General features: G+C 54.2%; 1 protein-coding gene and 1 long non-coding RNA gene across 2 annotated transcripts; one reads left to right on the top strand and one right to left on the bottom strand.

The window, feature by feature from the left end:
• Positions 1-1833: 1833 nt before the first annotated feature.
• LOC128978441 (uncharacterized) lies at positions 1834-7402 on the top strand. The gene is made up of 3 exons (XR_008489438.1): positions 1834-1982; positions 2530-2611; positions 4392-7402. It is a non-coding gene; the product is annotated as an uncharacterized LOC128978441 (long non-coding RNA).
• Positions 7403-7512: 110 nt separating this feature from the next.
• Positions 7513-21225, bottom strand: MAU2 (MAU2 sister chromatid cohesion factor). Its single transcript, XM_054396352.1, has 19 exons — positions 20797-21225; positions 20679-20696; positions 20362-20427; positions 19546-19641; positions 18608-18702; positions 17677-17704; positions 17411-17566; positions 16745-16891; positions 15932-16022; positions 15276-15379; positions 14104-14181; positions 13679-13744; positions 13131-13214; positions 12129-12178; positions 11424-11501; positions 10978-11089; positions 10060-10150; positions 9013-9140; positions 7513-7608 (listed from the first exon to the last, which is right to left on the bottom strand). The coding sequence occupies exons 1-19, from the start codon at positions 21223-21225 to the stop codon at positions 7534-7536; spliced, it is 1992 nt and encodes a 663-aa protein (XP_054252327.1). The 3' UTR covers positions 7513-7533.
• Positions 21226-21616: the final 391 nt, after the last annotated feature.

Here is a 21616-nt window from a genome sequence, read left to right as displayed (position 1 = left end):
ATGGGCGGGCAGGAGGCGTGGCCCGCGGCCCGGCCGGGCCCGGCTGTGAGCAGCGGGGCTCCGCTGCCCCCCCCAGCGCCACAGCGGGCAGGGCCCGGCCACCTCCGCCCGCCCTCTCCGGCCGGCACCGCGCCGAGGCCGACTGAGGTGATGAGCTGCCCGCGGGGAGGGGCCGGGGCTGCGCCGGGAGGCCCTTATCCGCCCGCCCAGGACGGCCTGGGGCCGCAGATAGGGGCCGGCGGTGGGGTCGTGAGGCGGGAAGCGTGGCGAGGGGGCAGAAGGGCCGCGCCGGGTCTCGCCTCACCGGGGGCTCCGCGGCTGTCTCGGTGCCCGAGGTTTCGGCGGTGGCCGGGGCCGTGCCGCTGTGGCGGGTGAAGCGGGGGCAGGCCGCGGGGCGCGCAGCAGGCAGCGGCGGGACAAGCCCCGGCCCGCCGGGTGGGAGCCCCGCGGGGGGTGACTCATCTGCTTCCCCCGCGGATCTGGGTCAGGGGTGCGCAGCCCTTCCCGAGCCACCGGCCGCACCTCCGACTGGGCCCCGATAGCATCTGCCCCGCTGGAGCCGGGGAAAGCTTTGTTAACCCCTGAGCTGCGGGGCCGTGCGCCGGGCTGGGGGGAAGCTCCGCGGCGTCCGGGGTCTGCGAGGTGCTGGGGACAACCGCGGGTGGGTTTAGCCCGGTCCAGCCGGTCGGGAGCGGGCAACGACCAGAAACTGGAACAGAGAAATTCATAAATTAACTTTCACCCGCGAGGCTCCTTGAACAACTCAATTCATACCAAAAATGCCATCTGAGCTGCCGGCTCAGGGGAGGGTTAGGTTGCATTTAGGAACAACTTCTTGGCTCCAAGAATCGTCAGGGATTGGCACAGGCTGCCCAGGGAGTCACCATCCCTGCAGGTGCTCAAAAAACCTGTGGCCATGGCACTTGGGGCCATGGTTTAGTGCCCACGGTGATGGTTGGACTCGATGATCTGAGGCTTTTCCAGCCTTTATGATTCAACGAGGGAGCAGCAGAAGCAGAGCTGAATCCAGGCCTCTTCCCTCGCTCTCTATGCTTCTGGAGCCTGCTCAGCTTCCAGTCAGGGCTTTTCCAACACAAATTTTCAGAGCTGAGTGAAAGATTCCCTATTTCTGTAACCAGCTTTGTGCTCAGTCTCCTTTTTAAGACCAAACTCAAGGGCTTGGGTTTGGTTTTTTTGTTAGAAAGAACCTTCCTCAACCCTTTGTCCAGGCCATTTTTAGCTTCAGCTCACCAAGGGTTAAAAGCACAGCTCCCAGCCAGTCCTTACTGCAGTTAATGCCTCTCCCAAAGCACTAAGAGCCCCTGGCTTCACCTCAGGCCATGCAAAACTTCAGGGTTGCCTACTAAGGGCTGGATTCTTCTGAAGTGCTCTTTCATCCCCACAGGAGCACACTTACAGACCTCTCCCTGCTCCCACAGCAAGAGCTTCAGAACAGGTCTAGCACAAGGGGCAGTTTATTACCTTGAGGCTGGGTGAGGTTATTCCCAGAAGTCTTTTCCATGACTTTTCATTTCCTTGTTCTGGCTTGGCCAGCAAGGGGATAGCAGAGCTTTGACAGCTGCAAAGGAGTCCTAGCAAGGACTGGAAGAGCTTTTTTTCTCCTCTTTTTTGTTTGAAACTAAGTGTTTAGGAGGACTAAACCTATAATAACTTGTCATGCAGCAGGCTGGCTTCTTCACTTTGCTCTGGCAGCTCATGGCAAGCCTCTGGCAGAGTGAAATCCAAACAGGACCCACTCTGGATGTGCCTCCAGATCTCTTGGGCAAGCACCAAACTTCTTTGTACCTCTTGCTGATGTATTTCAGGTGAGAGTTTTGCCACTGAAGTCCATCCTGTGCCAGGAGAAGATCCCAGAGTCAGCCCAGCAGCAGCTGGATGAGGCAGAAGGAGGTGGTGATGATGATTCCATTTCAACCAGATGTGATTTTTTTCTGCTGAGGAAGGAGGTGCAGAGGAGCAGGGTAAGGAGACTGTGGTGTCAGCATAGCCCAGTCCTACCTTTGGCAGAAAAGAAGCTGCTCTTTGGGATGAAATGCTCACATCCAGTGAGTGACTTGTTGGGACAGAACCTGCTTGGCTGCCGTGATGAAATTTGAGGGATCAGCTTAGCCTGGATGAGGTTTTGGGAAGGGACAATCTGCTGCTTCTAAGGCTTAGAATGTTTAGTTGTCTTCCAAATGTCACTTCCAGATGAATTAACTCAGCAGTTTTCCTCTTCCTTTGAAACTTAAGCTCCAAAGGTAAAGATGCTGCCAGGAAATTTAGGGATAAGAGACAGAAAAAAGCAACTTCCATTAAACCAGGAGGATCAAATGCAACTCAGCAGCCTCCTTGAGTGCACAGCTGCAACGAGAACACTTCTGTCCCAGACCAGATGAGAGCAATCCAGGTGTCTGACCATCCCCATTTGGCTGATCCCAGGCTTCCAGCAGGCTCACAGCCCTCTCAACCATCTCCATGGGGGTCAGGTGGATGTTTTTAAGCAGGAAATTCTGCTTCTTGTTGCAGGCAGAGCCAGGATCCATCCCCAGCACCTTCCTGCCCTCCTGTCCCACAGCCAGGACAGGGCCTTCAGAAGCTCCAGTGCTGGGTAAGTCACTGCCACATGGAGCATGTCCTGCCTGCAGAGCAGCTGCAGGAGTTAGCATGCTACAAACTGCTAGAAGAAGTAAAATTTCAGCTTTATTTAAAAATTCTTCTAATATAGAAAATGAGAGGGAAAAAAAAGTGACCACCCAGCACTCCAGTGCCACCTCCTGCTGCCAGCCTGGGGAAGGAGCTCGGGCAGAGGGCACCAGGTCTTGCTGCTTGGGGGGAGAACCACAAACACTGAACACCTCTCCTACAGCCCTGGCCTAACCTTCAAGGTTGGCTGCATGAGACAATTAAATAGATTCAGCAAGACACACAGACAGGAGGAGAGCACAGACAGGTGGTGGCTTCATCCCAGCTTCTCCCAGTTTCTGGCACTATTTCCTTCTCCCCACTCTGATGGGAACAGGTTTGTTCAGCCTGCTGGAGGGAGGTCAGTCAGCTCTGCACTTCAATGGGACAGGAAGAGAAACTTCTTTGGTGTGAGGGTGCTGGAGGCCTGGAGCAGGCTGCCCAGAGAGGTTGTGGAGTCTCCTGCTCTGCAGAGCTTCCAGCCCCACCTGGCTGTGTTCCTGTGTGACCTGCCCTGGGTGATGCTGCCCTGGCAGGGGGCTTGGACTGGATGATCTCCAGAGGTCCCTACCACCCCCTCCCATTCTCTATCACTGACCTCCCTCTAGCACCATTTTTACTTCCAGGAGAACATGAGAAGTGGCATCAAAATGCTGAAGGCCCACAAGCACCTCATGCTGTGCTCCCAGCTGGCAGCACAGCCCTTTGAGGCCCCACTTCCATCACTCCATTTTTGCTGGTAGCAGCCCAGTGAATGCAGACAGAGGCAGGGGGGGAATAAACTTGACAAGGTTTAGTTTAAATCCCACCAAACTGATCTCAGTTTCCTGTGGGCCTCCCAGAAATGGAATCCATAGAGGGCAACCACTTCAGGCTGTAACAGAGAGAAGTCTTTCCACTATCTACAAACAGGGCTTAGAGGCTTCTTGGGTGAAGATTTTGCTGCTCTTGGAAAAATATTAGAGAAAAAACAAAGAAACCCAAACCAAAAAACCCAACCCCAAACCTGTCCCTTTCTCTCCATTTTTTTATCTTTAAAAGAAAAATTTTCTTTTGTTTTACAAGTTGAGGAAAGACTTCCAATGTTTGCTTCTTCAGAGAAGTCAAATGGCCAAAAGGAAAAATGCCTAGAACTCATCTGGGTTCAAACCAAAAAGTCAGGCTGAGAACTTCACAGCTGCAAACCTTGTTGGTTTTTTCCTGGTCAAGCTTTGACACAACACATTCCAAAAATCAGGAAGGATTTCAGTTTGGGGTTTTTTTTCTTTTCCTTTTTTTCTTTTAATCTCTGCTACATACAAAAGATACTGGAAAGCCAAAACTATTAAATAATTTAATATACAAGTTGTGTTAAAAAGCACTGTACATTGTAACAAATGTACATGGAGTTCTGAGAGATAGAAAAAAATCACCACATTTACAGGGGGTGGGAATTCTGCAGTGGGAAGAGGACCTTGGGAAGGGAGCAGGGCCCTGGGAAAGGAGCAGGACTTGATGTGGGGAAGGGAGGAGCAGGGCCCTGGGGAAGGGGGCAGCAGGGCCCTGGCTGAGTGCTGTCCTCACACACAGAACCCAGCTGAAGCTGACTTCTCAGGTGGGGAAATCCCAGCTTGTTCCTCCTGGCAGGACAAGTTCAGCTGCTACGAGTGGCCTGTTCAGAGTGTTTCCATGGAACCTTTCCCTCAAGTGCTTCCTTCCCTCCCCAGAGCAGAGCCAGGAGGAATCTGAAGCAGCCAGCAGCCAGCTCACAAAAGTATCCACCAGGAGAAGCCAGGAACTTGCCACTGCAAAGAGCTCTCTGCCTACACAACCTTCAGCTCTGCAGGCCCTGAGCAGCAAGGTAAGGCCAGGAGACCTCAGCAGGCACTGGTGCACATCTCACCTGCTGCCACATGCCCAAAGCACAGCTCTCCACTCTGCTTTTCCCATTGCCCTAGAGAAGCAGCACTGCTTTCTTTGGGCAGCATTTAAAGCAAGTCATTATAGTTGTGATGGGCACCTTAAGTAACAGCCTCAGGTGATAAAAGACAACAAAAGAGAATGCTTGGGGTCACCTGAGCAGGACTTGAGGAGGTTCTGAAGGACATTCCTCAGTCCCTGGTCATTCCTCAGCTGCTAAGAGCACTGTCAGGGAAGAGCTCCTGTGGTTAGGGGTTTAAAAAGAGAGGCTGAGTTCTTGCAACTCAGTGAGTTCATGGAGGGAACAGCCCAAGAGATGCTGCTCCCCACAAAAAAGAGAAGGGAAAGAGTTGAAAACAGTCCATGGGGATCAATCTTCCCACAGTGAGCTTCTCCTCATCCTTCCTTGCCCAGGGCAGGTGGTTGAGGCCCCATCCCTGGAGACATTCAAGGTCAGGCTTGATGTGACTCTGAGCAACCTGCTCTAGCTGGGGGGGTCCCTGCTGACTGCAGGGGGTTGGGCTGGGCTGGGTGAGCTCCAGAGGGGTCCCCTCCAGCCCAACCCATTCTGGGATTCTCTGACAATCCAAGCAGTGGCAGCTGTTGACTTCCCCTCAGCCCGAGTTGTTCTCCTGAGCTGTGCCAGGGGAGTGAGCAGGAACCCAGCTCCACTCCCCCCAGAGCAGAGCCATGCTGGCAGCACCCAGCTGTTGGCATGGAGCTGACTCCTGCCCCTACTGCTGCCAACCTGGCAGCTTCCCTGGGAAGGTCCCAGCCTCGGAGGGGGCAGCAGAGTGCACAAACTGGCTGCAGCCATGGAGGTCCATCTCAGAGAGCAGCTGATGCAGGCTGGGGCCTCTCTGCATGGATTCTCCTCTGGCTGGCACCACCAAACCCCCTCCTCCTTCCTAACTCACATCTTTCATTCCTATGGTTTTTTGGTTTGGAGTTTTAAGGGAGAATTTAAACAGAATTAAACTTTTTCTCTTGCAAACCCAGCACCAAGACTCTCTCCTTACCCCAGCTTCAAGGCCATGTTTTCCCCACTGGAGGTTTTAACATGTCCAGGTGGCTTCTGCAAGAGTCCCATGTGTGAGAACAGGACCTAACTCAGCACTGCCTGGTGGGAGAGCAAACACAAACTTCCCCTTTTGGTCACTGGACAAGGAACCTGTGCCATCAACATCATCCAGCAGGGAGCTGAACCACAAGCAGCAAATGTCTGAGCTGGTGCTAGACAGAGGGGACAAGGCTGTGAGGCAGAATGACCACTAAGGCATGGACTGAGGTGATCCTTGAACTCCTTTCCAACCCAAACCATTCTATGCTCAAAGGCAGAGTTCATTCTATTCCTATCATCAAAGTTCTAAAGCTTTGAGGGGAGGTGGGGGAGGGTCAGATGTTACCTCTCTCCTTGCACAAAGCAGCAATCAGAGGAAGCTCTCCAGAAGGAATTTTTCTGGCAGATTCCTTTTCCCTTCCCCCTTTTTAAAAATTAATTTTAAGCTGGGATATAAATATGCAGAGCTACCAAGAGAGCAAAACACTTTTATTCAGCCCCAGGAAGCTCCCAAGCTTTACAGGGCACAGCTCCTGGCTCTAAAGCTGCAGGGAATGAACCAACTCTCACCCTGTTTGCTTGCACAACCAACCTGGGCCTCTCCTGGTTTGGAGATGGGCAGATGCAGGGAGAAGTCAGAGCTGGGGAGGTCAAAGAACTGGGATGAAGGGGAGAGCTAAGGCAGGGAAGTTTGGGAAGGTGACTCTTTGCCAAAGGGCAAGACTCCAGAGTTTAGTTTTCCTCATAAGCCTCTGGCTTATGTTGGAACTGGGATTGAACCCCCTGGTTTAACTGGGACTGGTACAAATGGTTAAGGCACACAGATGCTGCCTTCCCTGCCTGAGGCTGCAGTAAGGACACAAAATGCTGTTCCCCAGTTGCTTGGCCAATGCAGGGGCTGGACAGGAGGAGGAGAACCCTCCTCCTTCAGTAGACACCATGGCAAAGGAGCCAGAGATGGAGAGAGCTGGTCTGGGATGGTTCTGCCTTCCCCAGTGTGGGACTGGACAGCAGTGTGGGGAGACAGAGGGAAAAACCTCTTAGGGATGAGGGAGTGGCTCCTGGTCACACACTCACTGCTCTGGGAGGTGCAGCCTGCTCCTGGGACAACAGCACACAGCTGGAGGGCACCAGCAGGCCCCTGCCTGGCACCCTCAGAGCTCACCCCTCTGATCCTTCTCTCCCATCCATCTCTCATCCTGCACTATGAGCCCCCCACCACCACCCAAACAGCACTGGCAGCCACTTGCAGACAAGAAGGAAGGAAAATTACCTCAGAAAACCTAAAATGTAGAACTTTAGGGCACCTTTCAATCAATCATTGAAGCCAATGATTCACCCAGAGTGGAAGGGCACAGAAAACATTAAAACTGGGCTCAGGTCCCACTCCAGGGAAGGGGCTGGGAGAGGGGAAAAAAGTGTTGAGAATCCAACTGGTACTGAGAACTGGGGGAGTCCTCTTCACCTCCTGGGCCAAGTGTTAAGAAGCAGGCATCTACCAAGGTAAGGACCAAGTGTCCTTGGGACTAAACCTTAATTCTCACCAGAGGGAAGCAGATTAAACCCAGCAGCTATGTACACATCAGCTGTAGCTTCACACACCTTAGGAAAAAAGCAGCTTCCAATGCCCTCCTGCTCACTTCTCAAGGCTATGAAATGTTCCTTGTCTTTCTGCAACCTCTTTGCCTACAAGGCCCTCACTAGAAGAGGAATTTTGCTGCCTTTTCTTTGAAGAAAAGATTTTGCAGGATTTTTTTTCTCCTCTTTTTTTTTTCCTCTTTCCTTTTTTTTTTTCCTTTCTTTTTTTAATGGGCATTTTTCTTTTCTTTCCTTTTTTCTTTTTTTTTTTTTCTTTTTTAACCAGACTGTCCTGATAAGTGATTCTGGTTTCACAGGAGACTGGCCAAGCTGGTGGTGGGTCCATTCTGTGCCTGGAACTGTACAGGAGGTGGTCCATCTGTCCACTGAAAGATAACAAAGAGCATGAAAAATCCTACAGCTGCCATCCAAAGAGGGGAGGAACATCCTCTGGCCTTGCTGCTGGATCATTTGGCTACCTCCAGATGATTAAAAGATTTCATCAGGAGAAGTTTTGTGGCAGGTCTGGCTTTGGTTTAGGTGTGTGGGGCTCCCAGCCCTTCAGTGTTGCTCTCCAAGCTGTGCCAACCATTCCAAACCTGGCTGACTCCTCTGCTGGATCTGGGCTGAGTGGCAAACAAGGGAAAGCATTTCCTGCTCTGGCAGGATGTTTCCAGCTCTCTGAGCTTGGGAAAAGGGAGCTGTACAGAGCAGGGATCCAGCCTTGGGTGTGTTTGAGCCATGAAGCACTGAGCAGTAGTTCCCAGAGCTCCTCACTTGTCCCTTGACTCAAGCATTTTCCTCTCCCCTTAGTCAAAACTCTTCTCAAGTGAGCAGGTTTCAGTTTTGTTTCTTAATCCTCTTCCCCCCCTCCAGATTTTTAATCCAGCATAGACACGAAAGCCATGGCCAGGAAGGAAGGACAGGGAGGGAGGTGCCATGGATGGACCTGGCTGGGGTAGGTCTTTCAGCATGGGCTGAATCCCAAACACCTCCAACCCTCACCAGTCCTGGGATCTCCTGGGGAGTGAAGCCAGCAAACAGCCTCTTCCTGTTGGCTTCTCCCCACCCTTCTCCCCAAAAGGTGATTCTGGGAGCTCAGAGCACCCTGCACTCCCTCATGGACAAGAATTCAGCCCACAAGAGTAAGTGATCTCCAGCTCTTGCTGAGCTGCAGCTTGGGAAACCATTCAGTAGTTTAAAACAGAGGTAAAAATGGTTCTGCTGGGCAGGGCAGCAACAAAGCCCAAAGCAAGCTGCACCTTAAGGCTCTACAGACACCAGATGCTGCATTGAGGAGAAATTCAGCTTTAGAGAGAAGTAGGATTAGAAGAGGCAGCTTAGGAATGCTAAAATATCAGGAGAAGTAACTTTTAGCAGTGCAAAACAAAACATTCCCTACCAGGAGGCAAACTGGATGACCTAGACACTAAAATTAACCCTGAGAGCACAGCAAGTGTCTGTCAAGAGCAATAGCTGCACCAAGCTGAAGTGATGATCTGCTCCAAAAGCCATCTCAAACAAAGGGGAGGCCTGGAGTACCAAGACAAGATTTCTAAGAGCCCCTGCTCCACCAAAGAAGCAGAGCCCTTACCCCCAGGAAAGCCTCACAGAGGGAGTGCATTCGTTGAGTCACTTCCTTTTCCTGTTATCAGCCCAGTTTAGACACTAGGAAGCAGCCTGAACTTTGGCAGCTCACTGCCAAGTGAGCTCAGCAGAAGAAAAAGGAAGCAAAGCACCTTGGGGTTTGCCTCCAAACTGCTCCCCACCTGCAGGCTGAGATCTCTTACCGTGATGAGATTGTGTTCTGGAAGACTGCAGGCTTCAATGTGGTCCTGGAGGAGCTGCTGGGAGAAGTTCTGATGCATCTGAGCTGCCTCATGTGCATCCATGGCATTGCCACAGGCTTTGTTCAGGTCTGCAAGAGAAGCATTTGGTGACCTCACCCAGGAACACCTCCTGAGCTCATGCCAACTGACCAGCTCCTGCCTGCAAAGCCTCTTCCCTCCAGCTGCTGACTCCTTTCAACAGCCAAAGTCCTACCAGCTGCTGAGAACCCCCAGCAGAAGCAGGGGGGACATGTGGGCAAGCTGCAGCCTCCTCCTTTCCCAAGGGGGTTTGGTGTCAGCTTTGGGGTTAGTTTAGTCCCCACCTATTAAGACCCAGATTACAGCAGCTCTGAAAGGAGGAAGCCAGCTCCTCACTCCCAGAAAAGCCCCACAGCAGCTGGAGCTTTGTCTTGTTAGCTCCCAGCACCATCTAGTGGGAGCAGGCAATGACTCCAGCTGCTCACTGAGGGAAAGGACTGAAGCTGGGAGAGGGCAGATTGAGACTGGAGAGGAGGAAGAAATTCTTGCCAGTGAGGGTGGGGAGACCCTGGAACAGGTTGCCCAGGGAGGCTGTGGCTGTCCCCTCCCTGGAAGTGTTCAGGGCCAGGCTGGATGAGGCCTTGAGCAACCTGAACTGGTGGGAGGTGTCCCTGCCCATGGCAGGGGGTTGGAGCTGGATGATCTTGAAGGTCCCTTCCAGCCCAACCCCTTCTGTGATCCCATGAATGCCACCATGACCCCCAGGTGTCCTGGGCAAGCTGCTGTGGGTGTCCTGCTTTAGCAGGGGGGTTGGACTGGATGATGTCCAGAGGTCCCTTCCAACCCTTTTCATTCCCTGATCTCTTCAGATTTCCAGCCAGCAATGTAGAAGAGAAACCCCAGGCCCATACTGTGCAAGGTGAAGCTATTCAGAACCACAGTGAGCAGTAACAGGCTCCTGGCTGCTTTTAACCACCAGAACCTTTAGATCCAAGACTTTTTGAGTCCCAGGACCTTTTCCTGACTTACCTCTCAAGAGGGCTGAGGACCAGAGCTGCACAGACATATCTGGGATCTTGCTTGCAAGCTGCATGGCTGGCACCACCATGTTATTGCTTTCCTGGTGAGGAGCAGACAGCCAGATCAAATGGGTTGCTGTAGTTTTTATCTCCCCCCACCCTGCAGATCCTCATTGCCCAGAGATGTTAAATTGGTGATGGCAAAGGGGTCTGTGGGAACTGCTGCCTTAAAGGCACAACTCAAACACATCCTGGCTAAAGCTCTGTGTCTTAGGAGCTCTGTCCTAGGAATTTGCGTCCATGAAATATTTCATCCATGAGACCAAAGGAGCTTGCAGCCACAATTCCTTCCAAAGCAGGATGTTGCTTCTCCTTGATCCAGCTGATTTCAGGTGGTAGAGAAACACTTCCAGGAGAGCTCAACCACCAGGAGTTTGTGTGGTGATGTGAAAATTACAGCCAAGGAATGAGGGAAGTCAGTAGGCTGCCAGCCTTTGGTGGCACACCAAGCATCCTTAAATGATTTCACAGAAAGTCCTGGAGACCTGAGAGCAGCCTGCTAGGACTTGAAGGGAGCTAAAGGAGAGCTGGAGAGGGACTTTGTACAAAGCCCTGCAGGGACAGGGTTGATGGCTGCAGACTGGAAGAAGCTGGACTGAGATGAGACATGAGGAGGAAATTCTTCCCCAGGAGGGTACTGAGGCACTGGATCAGGCCACTCAGAGAAGCTGTGAAGGTTCCAAGCCTGGAAGTGTTGAAAGCCAGGCTGGATGAGGCCTTACTAGTGGGAGGTGTCCCTGCCCACGGCAGGGGATTGGAACTGGATGGTTTTTAAGGTCCCTTGCAAGCTAAACTGTTCTGTGATTCATTTTCTTTAGCAAGTGAGTTGAAGATGGACAGAGGAAGAGCAGAGATGGAGCAGACTCACCCTGTGATTCCCTAAGACATAGAATATGTGCCCCAGGAGCACCAGGGAGCAGGCTGTTAATCGATTCAAGTCTTCTGCATTCGACATCTTCAGCGTCTCCCGCAGAAATCGTCTGCCAGAGGGGAGCAGAAGTGGTTGAACAACCTCTGCTTTGCCTCCAGCCTCTCAGAAACACCACTGAGAGCCACATGAATCCACCCAGCCAATATTAGTGCAGAGGAATAAAAGGGTGACCTTAAACAAAGCCCTTAATTCCCAACCCTCATCTCTCACTTAGCAAAACTGACTCCAGCCGGCGGCTTCCTGGAGCTCTCCCCTAAGTACAACACGAGTTAGGCTGACTCCAGGAGGAGCAGAGCTGACAGATTTGAAAGGCAGGCCTCAGGGGGCTCCTTTTTAATCTGAAACCCCTTGATTTAGTGTCTCTCTGTGGTTTTTGTACTCACTTTGCCTCGTTGTATCTTCCTTGAAAGAAGGAGAAGAGACCTCGGATGTAGAAAGCTGCTGCCCGGAGACAGTGAGAGCTGCAGAGAGAGCACAGCACTGAGCCAGGCCCCCAGGGGGGCTGCACCTTGGAGGCCTCCAGGAACCTGCCCCAGCATCAGACCTCCAACCAAACACTGCATTGAATGCACGGCCAGAACTTCTGCCTTGGATGGAGTTGACTGGAGCAGCTCTGAGGCTGAGATTCCCTGGGGCTGAGCCTGGAGAAGAGCAGCCCCAGAGGGGAGCTGATCAATGCTCAGCAAGAGCTGAAGGAGCTGTGGGGGGCAAGAGGCTGGGGCCAGACTCTGCTTAGTGCTGCCCAGGGACAGCACAAGGAGTACTGGGCACAAACTGGACCCCAGGAGGTTCCATCCGAGCTGGGGGAGAAACTTCTTTGGTGTGAGGCTGCTGGAGCCCTGCAGCAGCTGCCCAGAGAGGTTGTGGAGTCTCCTCCTGTGCAGAGCTTCCAACCCCCCCCAGGCACTGTGCTCCTGGGCAAGCTGCTGGGGGTGCCCTGCTGGAGCAGGGGGGTTGCAGTGGGTGATCCCCAGAAGTCCCTTCCAACCCCACCTGCTGAGACTCTGAGATTTTATTTCCTGTACAAAAAAGCCTCCTAGAAATCCAGCAGTACCAACCACCAGCAGGATAGGTTCTGCAATTCTCACCTCACAGGAAAATTATGGTCTGGATTTATCCTTTCCAATAAGCTGTAGAGCTGCAAAGAGGGAGGAGAGAAGGAAAAGCATCAGACACAGCACACCAGTGCAGAAACACAACTCAGCTTTCCTTTACTGTTCAATCACAGCACAAACACTCCAGGAGTTTTCAAGCCCATTTTGAGCCTAAAATTCAAGTTTTAGACAAGTTCTGACCCCTTCTACTTCTGTACAATGCCAGCATTGGCTCCAAAAGCTTCTAGCTTTTGTAACTGATGCAAGAAATTGTGCAGCAGGTTTGCTCTTGAATTAAAACCAGAAACTGAAGTGAAAAAAAACCCAAAAGGGCCAAGTTTTTCATGATGAGTTTTGCTCTCTAAGCTTTTTAACATTTTGTGTGGTGTTAGACTGGGTGGAAGAGTTCATTTACAGCCCCTCCACAAGGAGCTTCTCAGCCTGGCTATGGACAGTTTCTGCTGAGGGATCAGGCAGAGCACCACAAAATGAATTAACAGAACTTGAAGCACAACCAACACCTCCACACATCTATTTCTGGGTGTTCAGTTGCAGCTTGGGAGGCTTTGTCATGGAAGGAACCACCTGAAGAGATGGAAACTGCAGCAAACAGGTTGACTGAGTCAGGATGATGGAAGGGGGCTGCAAGAAGGCAGCAGAGGAGCTGTCTGCAAAGACCTGAAGTGGTGAGGGGCAATGGTTTGAAACCAGAGAAGAGATTTAGATTGGATGTTAGGAACAAGTTCTGCACCATCAGGGTGCTGGAACACCTCAGCAGGTTGCTCAGGGAGGTGGCTGAGGCCCCATCCCTGGGGATGTTCAGGGTGAGGCTCAAGAAGGCTCTGAGCAACCTGCTCCAGTGGAGGATGTCCCTGCTGAGTGCAGGGAGCTTGGACTGGATGCCCTTTGGAGGTCCTTCCAACCCAACCCATTCTTTGCTGGAGCTCTTCAGGAAGCTTTCTGTCCCCTAGAAGCTCAGTAAGGAACCCAACTCACCTCTTGGTGCCTGTTGCCTTCCCTGATGTAGACACTGGCCAAGTTTGTCACAATAAATGCCCACAGTTCCTGATGTGTGGTGAGCTGAAAATGGAGGAAATGCTACCAGTCAGAGACTGCAGCAGCTCAGCCAGAATCTGCTCACCTCAGGTGGAACAGAGTTAAAGCCTCCTGACCTGAGCTGCGAGCAGCACAGAACAGGCAATCAGCTGGAGCAGCAGTGAGGGTCTAAGGAAGGTGTGAGGGGAGGCAGACACTGGAACAGGCTGTCCAAAGAGGGCATGGCTGTCCCCTCCCTGGAGGTGTTCAGGGCCAGGCTGGATGAGGCCTTGAGCAAGCTGGGCTGGTGGGAGGTGTCCCTGCCCATGGCAGGGGCTTGGAGCTGGATGAGCTTGAAGGTCCCTTCCAACCCAACCCACTCTGTGGTCTATGAACTAAACCAGAGGATCTCTGGATTCCCCTTCCACCCTCCAGGAATCCACACAGCTGCAAGAACCCCAGCTCCACCCTGCCTGTCCCCAGGCAGCAGTTTGGGAAGCAGCTCTTACCCTCAGTGCTGTAGTAAATTGTGCTTCTGCGTTGTCCATGCAGTTGACAGAAATGCAGTAGAGCCCCTGCAGGAGAGAGGAGACCCTCAGGTGACACAGTGGCTGTCCCCTCCCTGGAACCATCCCAGCTCAGCTTGTCTGGGCTCTGAGGAGCCTGCTCTGCTTGGGGATGTCCCTGCTGGCTGCAGAGGGGTTGGACTGGGTGAGCTTTGAGGGTCCCTTCCCACCCACCCCAGGCTGGGGTTCTCTGAACCACCCCTGGCTGTGAGGCCCCCCAGCAGGGCTGCCCCTGGCTTACACAGCCCTTACCCAGCAGATGCTCCTGGCTGCCTCACTTCATACTCTGCACTTAGTAGCTGTGAGGAGGAGCCTTGGGTAGGGTCTTCCAGAGAGTTAGAAGTTTACTGCTACCTGCAGACACTTACTAATAGAGTGTGTAGCTGGGCAGCATGGTTGGAGAAGAGTCTGGGAGACTGCTGGCAGAGCTGGCAGACCTGGGAGATCTGTTGGGGCAAAAAGTGGTGGCTCAGGTTCTTCAGCTTATGCTCTAAAGCTCTCAGCTTGAGGAGGGCAGACTGAGACTGGGGATTAGGAAGGAATCCTTGACAGTGAGGGTGAGGAGCAGGTTGCCCAGGGAGGCTGTGGATGTCTCCTCCCTGGAGGTGTTCAAGGCCAGGCTGGGTGAGGCCCTGAGCAACCTGGGAGGTGTCCCTGCCCATGGCAGGGGCTTGGAGCTGGATGAGCTTTGAGGTCCCCTCCAACCCAAACCTCTATGAAATCCATCTGAAACCTTGAGGTGTGGGATGTGAGCAGTGACTGCTGCAAGGATCCTAAGTCATGCTCCTAGCTACAGCTGGAAGCTGAACTTGCCTGAAGCCAAGCTCCAGGCCCTGCTCCCCACACCCCCTGCTGCCCTCTCACACCAGTTTGGGCTGGTTTGGCTTTGCAGCAGCTCCACCATAAGGTGGCACCAGCAGCAAGCAGTCACAAACCTTTCCTGACAGCCTCAGGATCTGAGCTGGCATTCAACAGGAGAAAAAAAAAAAACCTGGAATCCAAACCTTCCACTGGGGACGTGCTTGGGATGGGTTTTATGAGCCAGAACCTGATTTCCCCCCACCCACTGAGAACATTGATGGCAGCAGACACTGAGATGATGCAGCAGAGCATCCTATAAATAAGGGATGAGTGAAGAGGGTTTAAAAATGACTGAGAATGGAGAGAAAAAAAGCAGAGTTTTGGCATTAAGTAAGTGTCCTGCTCCTCCTCCTCCTCCTCTCAAAACTAGGGAAGAGGAGGAGGACAGAAAGGGAGGGAGCCCTAAAAACTTGGACAAGCTACGCTGAGAGGAGTCTGAGGGTCAGGCTGCAAGAGGAATCTGCCAGCTGCAGCCACCCATCAATTATTGACTCCATGAGCAACTCCAGACTGTTCCAATCAAAGCTTTGAGAGGAGCTTTGGAGTTTCAGTGTCCTGAGCAATGTGAGGCCTGGCAGTGGTTTAGCACTGCTGGAATCCCCAACTCGAGCCCAAGTGTGCTGCTCAGAAGGGGCCCAACCAGCCCTGCTTTGGGAGCTGTCCCTGTGGCCCTCATTACCTCCTGCAGGGCTGTGGCTTTGTGGCCTGTGACCAGCCTGCACATGATGATGTGTTCCAGCAGGATCACTTGGAATGATGACAGGATGGGGCTGCAGTCCAGCACTGCAATGGCAAAAGTCACTGATTCAGTGAAGGGAAATCCACAGCAGCCCCCAACCAAGCAGCCCCCAACCAAGCAGCCCCTAGGCCCAAGGAGTCCTTTGGTGATGTCCCTGGCTGCACTGGGGGCAGAGGAGCCTTGCACACTGCCCAGCTGCTCTTCCATGTGCCACAGGGAGGAGGGCTGAGGGTTAAACCCAAAACACAACCCCAAACCCCACCCAGTCCACCAGGCCTGAACTGCCAGGAGCAGCAGGGCTCAGCACCAGTTGAGGAAAAGCTCCTTGGGGACACAGGTTGGGTTGGGAGAATCAAACCATGGATCAAGGGGCAGAAAGGCAGCTGAGCAGCCCCAGATTTACAGCCCCCCTCCCCCCAGCCTTGACTGCTCTGCCAATTAACCACCCAGCTCCAGAGCAGAGCAAAGCTCTGAGCTGCAGCACAGACAAGGCTGGCCCAGGCTGCTCAGGCAAGCTGCTGAGCTGCTGGTTTGGTGGAAAACAGCACCAAGTCCTGCAAGCCTGCAGCAGCTGAATGCTGAAGCCTCAGCCTTACTTTTTAGCTTCTCTAGCTGCATGAGTGCTTTGTCTGTGTACTTCTGAGCCTTCTCCAGGTATCCTGCTTGCATGGAATGCATCACTGTCACCTGCCAGAGAACACAGCAAAGATCGCCAACAATCAGCCTTGCACACAGAAAAGGTCTGGGGAGGTCACACAGCTCCTCAGCTGCCAGCTCTGAAAGGAATTTTAGTATCATCCAGGAGGAATCATCAAAGGAAGTGAGGCAACCAATTTCAGGAGCTTGCAGACACGATTTCTCTCTCTCTGTGGGTAAAAAGGCCACAGCTGAAATCGTGAGGCCAGTTCTAGGCTCCCCAGTTCAAGAGGGACAGGGAACCACTGGAAAGAGTCCAGCAGAGGCCACAAAGCTGCTGAGGGGCCTGGAGCAGCTCTGTGAGGAGCAAAAGCTGAGAGCCCTGGGGCTGAAAGCCTGGAGAAGAGCAGCCCCAGAGGGGAGCTGAGCAATGCTCAGCAAGAGCTGAAGGAGCTGTGGGGGGCAAGAGGCTGGGGCCAGACTCTGCTCAGTGCTGCCTAGGGGCAGAGGACACAAACTGGACCCCAGGAGGTTCCATCTGAACAGGAGGAGAAACTTCTTTGGTGTGAGTCTGCTGGAGCCCTGCAGCAGCTGCCCAGAGAGGTTGTGGAGTCTCCTTCTGTGCAGAGCTTCCAACCCCCCCCAGGCACTGTGCTCCTGGGCAAGCTGCTGTGGGTGCCCTGCTGGAGCAGGGGGGGTTGCAGTGGGTGATCCCCAGAGGTCCCTCCCAAGGCCTCCATGCTGGGATCCAAGCAGAGGAAGCAGCTGCTCACCAAGTAGACAAGCACACACATGTGCTCCTTGGGCAGCCAGTGGAAGAGGTCTGCAGGGTTGCTGGGCAGGATCTCATCGTCGTGCAGGGTGGAGATGGTTTGGATGCACTGCTGCAGCTGCTTCAGGCAGGGCTTCACACTCTTCACCTGCACACAGGACACACATCACACCCAGCACAGCTGCTCCACCTCCCACCTGCTGCTCCCAGCTAAGGCCATGAATCCCCAGTGGGTCCTGAGGAAGCCACGAGGAAGATGGCAGGGCTGGAGTACCTCTGCTGTGAGGCTGAGAGGGTTGGGGCTGTGCAGCCTGGAGAGGAGAAGGCTGCAGGGGGACCTTAGAGCAGCCTGGCAGTGCCTGAAGGGGCTACAGGGGAGCAGGAGAGGGGCTTTGGGCAGAGCCCTGCAGTGAGAGGGTGAGGGGTGACAGCTTCAGACTGGAAGGAGCTGGACTGAGATATGAGGAAGAAATTCTTCCCCAGGAGGTGCTGAGGCACTGAACAGGCTGCCCAGAGAAGCTCCAAGCCTGACAGTGTTGAAAGCCAGGCTGGATGAGGCCTTGAGCAACCTGAGCCTTGGGAGGTGTCCCTGCCCATGGCAGGAGGTTGGAACTGGATGACCTTGAGGTGTCAGAGGGGAGCTGCAGGAGGCCCAGCTCACACCCACCTGCCCTGCATCCAGGTAGTGTGTGACCTGCAGCACCAGGAAGAAGACCCTCAAGGACTCCTTCTGGATGGGGTTTCCTTGCCAGTTCTCCACAATCTGCCCACAGAGAGTGAGGAGAGGGTGCACTTCCTGCAGCTTCCTTTCCATGAGAAGCAGCTGTAATGAACAACACCACCACCACCCCCCACATTAGTTTGGTCCCACACAGTTCAAAACACCCTGAGAACCCCAGGAACTGCTTTAGGCCAGAAGCACAACCAACTTACCATCCCCTTGCTCAGCAGAAACAGTGCCCTGAAATGGAACAAAACCTTGTCAGGCTCCATGGAAGTGACTCAAACTACAACTGGATCTAAAACCCCTATGGAAAAAAGCCCAAATCTGCCATTCTGCCCCCAAAAAACAACAGAGAGGGGTTTTAAGGAACCAAATCTGCCATTCCACCCCCAAAAATCAAGAGAGCAGAGGGTGTAAAAGAACCAGCCAGAGGAAGCACATGAAAAGCTTGATGGAACAGCTCAATCCCAGCCTCAGGAATCCAAATCCCAGCTCTCAGGTTTGTATCCAGGCCTGGGGCAAACCTATCTGCAATAATTTCTAACACCAAAGCAGGCTGCTGAGAAAACTTTTGCTAAGACAATCAGTGAAGCTCAGCTTGAAGAAAGACTCTCCAGAGCCTCAGTGAATGTTCTTGGGCTTAAGAGGGTAAAAAAAGAAGAGCTGGAGAAGCTCTGAGACAGCTCCCAGGAGCAGTGGTTTGCCTTTCAAAGCCATCCAGGGAGTACATCTCTTAGAGCTGCCCTCCAAAACCTGCAGGGATCCTGCAGGAAGGCTGCAGAGGGACTTCCCATGAGGGTGTCTGAGACAGGCCAAGGGAGAATGGTTTGGAGCTGAGGCAGAGCAGGGTTAGACTGGAGCTGAGGGAGAAGTTCCTCAGTGTGAGGGTGGTGAGACTCTGGCACAGGCTGCCCAGGGAGGCTGTGGCTGCTCCCTGCCTAGAGGTGTTCAGGGCCAGGCTGGATGAGGCCTTGAGCAGCTGAGTCTAGCTGAGAGCTGTCCTGCCCATGGTGGGAAGTTGGAGCAGATAATCTCTGAGGTCCCTTCCAACCTGAGCCATTCTGGGATTCTGTGAAGATCTCCCAAGAGGAAACCAAAGCCTTTTTTGTGGGAAGGGTAAAGCAAGTGCAGGGAACTCACCTGGTGTACTCTGATCCTACCACCCGGGCGTACTCTGCTCCAACTCCCAGCAGGTCACAGGCAGACACCAAATCTTTTTCAAGTGTGTGTAGTTGCTGGAGTGACAAACACAGACCAAAAGAGATCAACTTCTGCTCTGGGAACCTCAGCAGCACTTTCTGACAAGCCTGACTCCTCCTATGCTTGACATGTGAGGAGCTGAACTACTGCCTGCTAAAGGCATCAGCTGATTGGAGCTGTTTTTGCAGGAGCACCTGGCACACCCCCAACACCAGGCTGCAACAGTTCCAAGCAAGAGGCTCAGCCCAGTTTCACACCACACAGAGCTCTTCTGATGCACAGAATCACAGAAAGGGTTGGGTTGAAGGGACCTCAAAGATCATTCAGCTCCGACCCCCTGCCATGGGCAGGGACACCTCCCACCAGCCCAGGCTGCTCAAGGCCTCATCCAGCCTGGCCTTGAACACCTCCAAGCAGGAGGCATCCACAGCCTTCCTGGGCAACCTGTTCCAGTATCTCCCCTCCCTCACTAGAGAGAATTTCTTCTTCATCTCCACTCTCAATCTCCCTTCTGCCAGGTCAAAGCCATTGTCCCTTGTCCTGTCACTCCCAGCCCTTGTCAAAAGTCCCTCCCCAGCTCTCCTGTAGCCCCTTCAGGTACTGCAAGGCTGCTCTAAGGTCTCCCTGGAGCCTTCTCCAGGCTGAACAGCCCCAACTCTCTCAGCCCCAGGAGAGGTGCTGCAGTGAAAGGATCCTTGCTCCCTTCCTCCCTCCATCAGCCTACCAACAGAGCTTACTTCAGAGCATGAGCTTGTCTAGCAGCAAAGACTGCAGGGAGGGGAGGCAAAGGCTCTTTTTGAGGAAACCACAGCTCTTTTCTAGTCATTTTGTCCCAGGAGTGCCACAGCTTAGGCTAGGTCCTGATGGCAATCACTTACTGCAAGTTGAAAAAGCAGCCGACAGTGCCAGTAGGGAGTCTGCTGGGAGATCTGGATGGCTTTGCGTAACAGAGGCTTGGCTGTGTCCACTGAGTTCTGAAAGGCAACCACAGACCCTGCTCACCACAGCCTGCAGGCTGCTGCCAGCCTCCCCACCACCACCAACCGCTTCTCAGCTGCCCCTGCCTGCTGTCAAACCCCCCCCCAGCTTTGAAAACTCGAGGCATGAAAGCAGCAAATCCAAGGAAGGAACTGACAGGCTCCTACCTGAGTCACTTCTGAAGGGTTTTATTTAGCTCCTTGGGGCACTTTGCTAACAGGCACTCAGAGAGAAAGCAAAGATTTGCTTCAGAGGAAGTAAAGATGAGTTTGAGAGATGCAGAGAATGGGCTGGGTTGGAAGGGGCCCTCCAGATCATCCAGTTGCATGGGCAGGGACACCTCCCACTAAGCTCAGGTTGCTCAAGGCCACATCCAGCCTGGCCATCAACACCTCCAGGGACACAAACAAAAAGCCTGAGGAAAGCCATCTACTTCCCCCCCCCTCCCTAAATTAGCCTTTGTCTAAATGAAGGCTAAAGAAATACTTTGGCCAAGTAAACTTCCTCTGCTGTGCAAGGCCTGCACTGAAATTCCAGCAGCAACTTCCCCCAAGTTTTTGATGCTGACACTTTGTTGCTCTGTTTACACTGCTACTGACCTCTAAAAATATCTTAAAGCCTACTACTAAAAGCAACAGACTTACTCTTAAGCCCAAAGACACCCAAACAAAACAGCCCTGCAGTGACAGCCTCTGAAGGGGCCTCGGGGCACTCACCTCCTGGCAATACAGCTCGGACAGGAGGCTGGCTGCCTCGAACTTAACATCTTCAAACTGAGGGATCTAGCAGCACCAGAGTTAAGGAGAAACAAACCACTGCCTGCAAAACAGCCACAGCTCCACCCCCCGGCCCCCTCCAAGCAGAAGAGAAGCGCTCCGAGAAGCGGCCTCCAAGCACGGAAGTCGATTTAAAACGCCAAGGCAAATCCCCAGCCCCACGGGCCAGGCTCTCTCTGCGAAGGTGTTTCGTTACGAGCAGGAGCGAGGCGGCCGGGCAGCGGCGTGGCTCCCGCGGGCAGCCAGGCAAAGGATACTTGCTGAGATATCAACCACTGCAAGAGAAGACAGCAGGTTAGAGTCTGCAGCCGCCACAGGCCGGCCCCGCTGACAGGGCTGCCCCCCGCCAGCCACCCCCCTCACCCCGCGGCTCACCGCTTTCTCCAGGTGCCCGCGGGCCTGGTCCCCATTGCGGGTGTGGTGATAGAGAACGGAGCCGAGCTGGAGGTGGGTGCGGGCCTCCATCCGGGCCGGGGGCTTGCGGGGCAGCACGGCCTGCAGGCAGTGCACGCAGAGCCGCACCTTGGGCGGGCTGGACGTACGGAAGTGCTCGGCCAGGCCCAACAACGCCAGGTACCACGACTCGCCCCCGGCCGCACCGCCTCCCGACCCCGACCCCGGTGCGGGCCCAGCACCTCCGCCAGCACCTCCTCCTCCGCCGGCCCCTCCGCCACCTCCGCCACCCGCTTCCCCCGAGCCCGCGGCACCGCCCGGCGCCGGCTGCGACTGTTGCTGAGGCGGCGGTTGCTGCTGAGGGGCCGCGCCGGCCGCCGAGCCAGACGCGCCCGCCGCCACCGCCGCCATCTCAGGGCCGCCGCGACAACACGGGCGGGAGGGGCGGGGCGGGGGCGAGAGGCGGCGCGCGGGGCATGCCGGGACATGGAGTCCGCCCCGCCGGGCCGCGCCTCAGGCGCTGATGGGAAACGGCCGCGGGGGGCGCGGTGCCCCATGGGAGTTGTAGTCCTCCCCTCGGGGTCTGCCGCCGAGTTGTGCAGGAGAGGAGCTGGGGAAAGAGCGCGGCAGCAGCACACGTCTCACGGAAGCGTCCCGGTCTGACTGCCCCTGAGTAGCCCTCGCTGCGGCGAGAGGCGTGAGGAGGAGGCCGAGCTCCGTGCCGCCGGACTACATCTCCCAGAGGTCTCTGCGGCGGAGCCGCCTGCTCCGTCCGCCCTGCAGCCCGCGGTGCATTGTGGGA

Source organism: Indicator indicator, chromosome 36 (genome assembly GCF_027791375.1).
Source record: "Indicator indicator isolate 239-I01 chromosome 36, UM_Iind_1.1, whole genome shotgun sequence".
Classification (NCBI taxonomy): domain Eukaryota; kingdom Metazoa; phylum Chordata; class Aves; order Piciformes; family Indicatoridae; genus Indicator; species Indicator indicator.
Note: the sequence above shows the minus strand (reverse complement) of the source record. Positions and strands in the feature narration are given on the sequence as shown.

What these genes read in the sequence shown, in the direction of transcription:
- MAU2 (XM_054396352.1), bottom strand. Translation starts at nt 21,225, where the DNA reads ATGGCGGCGGTGGCGGCGGGCGCGTCTGGCTCGGCGGCCGGCGCGGCC. An exon ending in GGCTGCTTTTTCAACTTGCA is followed by an intron (nt 18,703 to 19,545) that starts GTAAGTGATTGC and finishes TTGTCACTCCAG; the next exon opens with CAACTACACACACTTGAAAA. An exon ending in TTCTGCTGAGCAAGGGGATG is followed by an intron (nt 17,567 to 17,676) that starts GTAAGTTGGTTG and finishes TGTTCATTACAG; the next exon opens with CTGCTTCTCATGGAAAGGAA.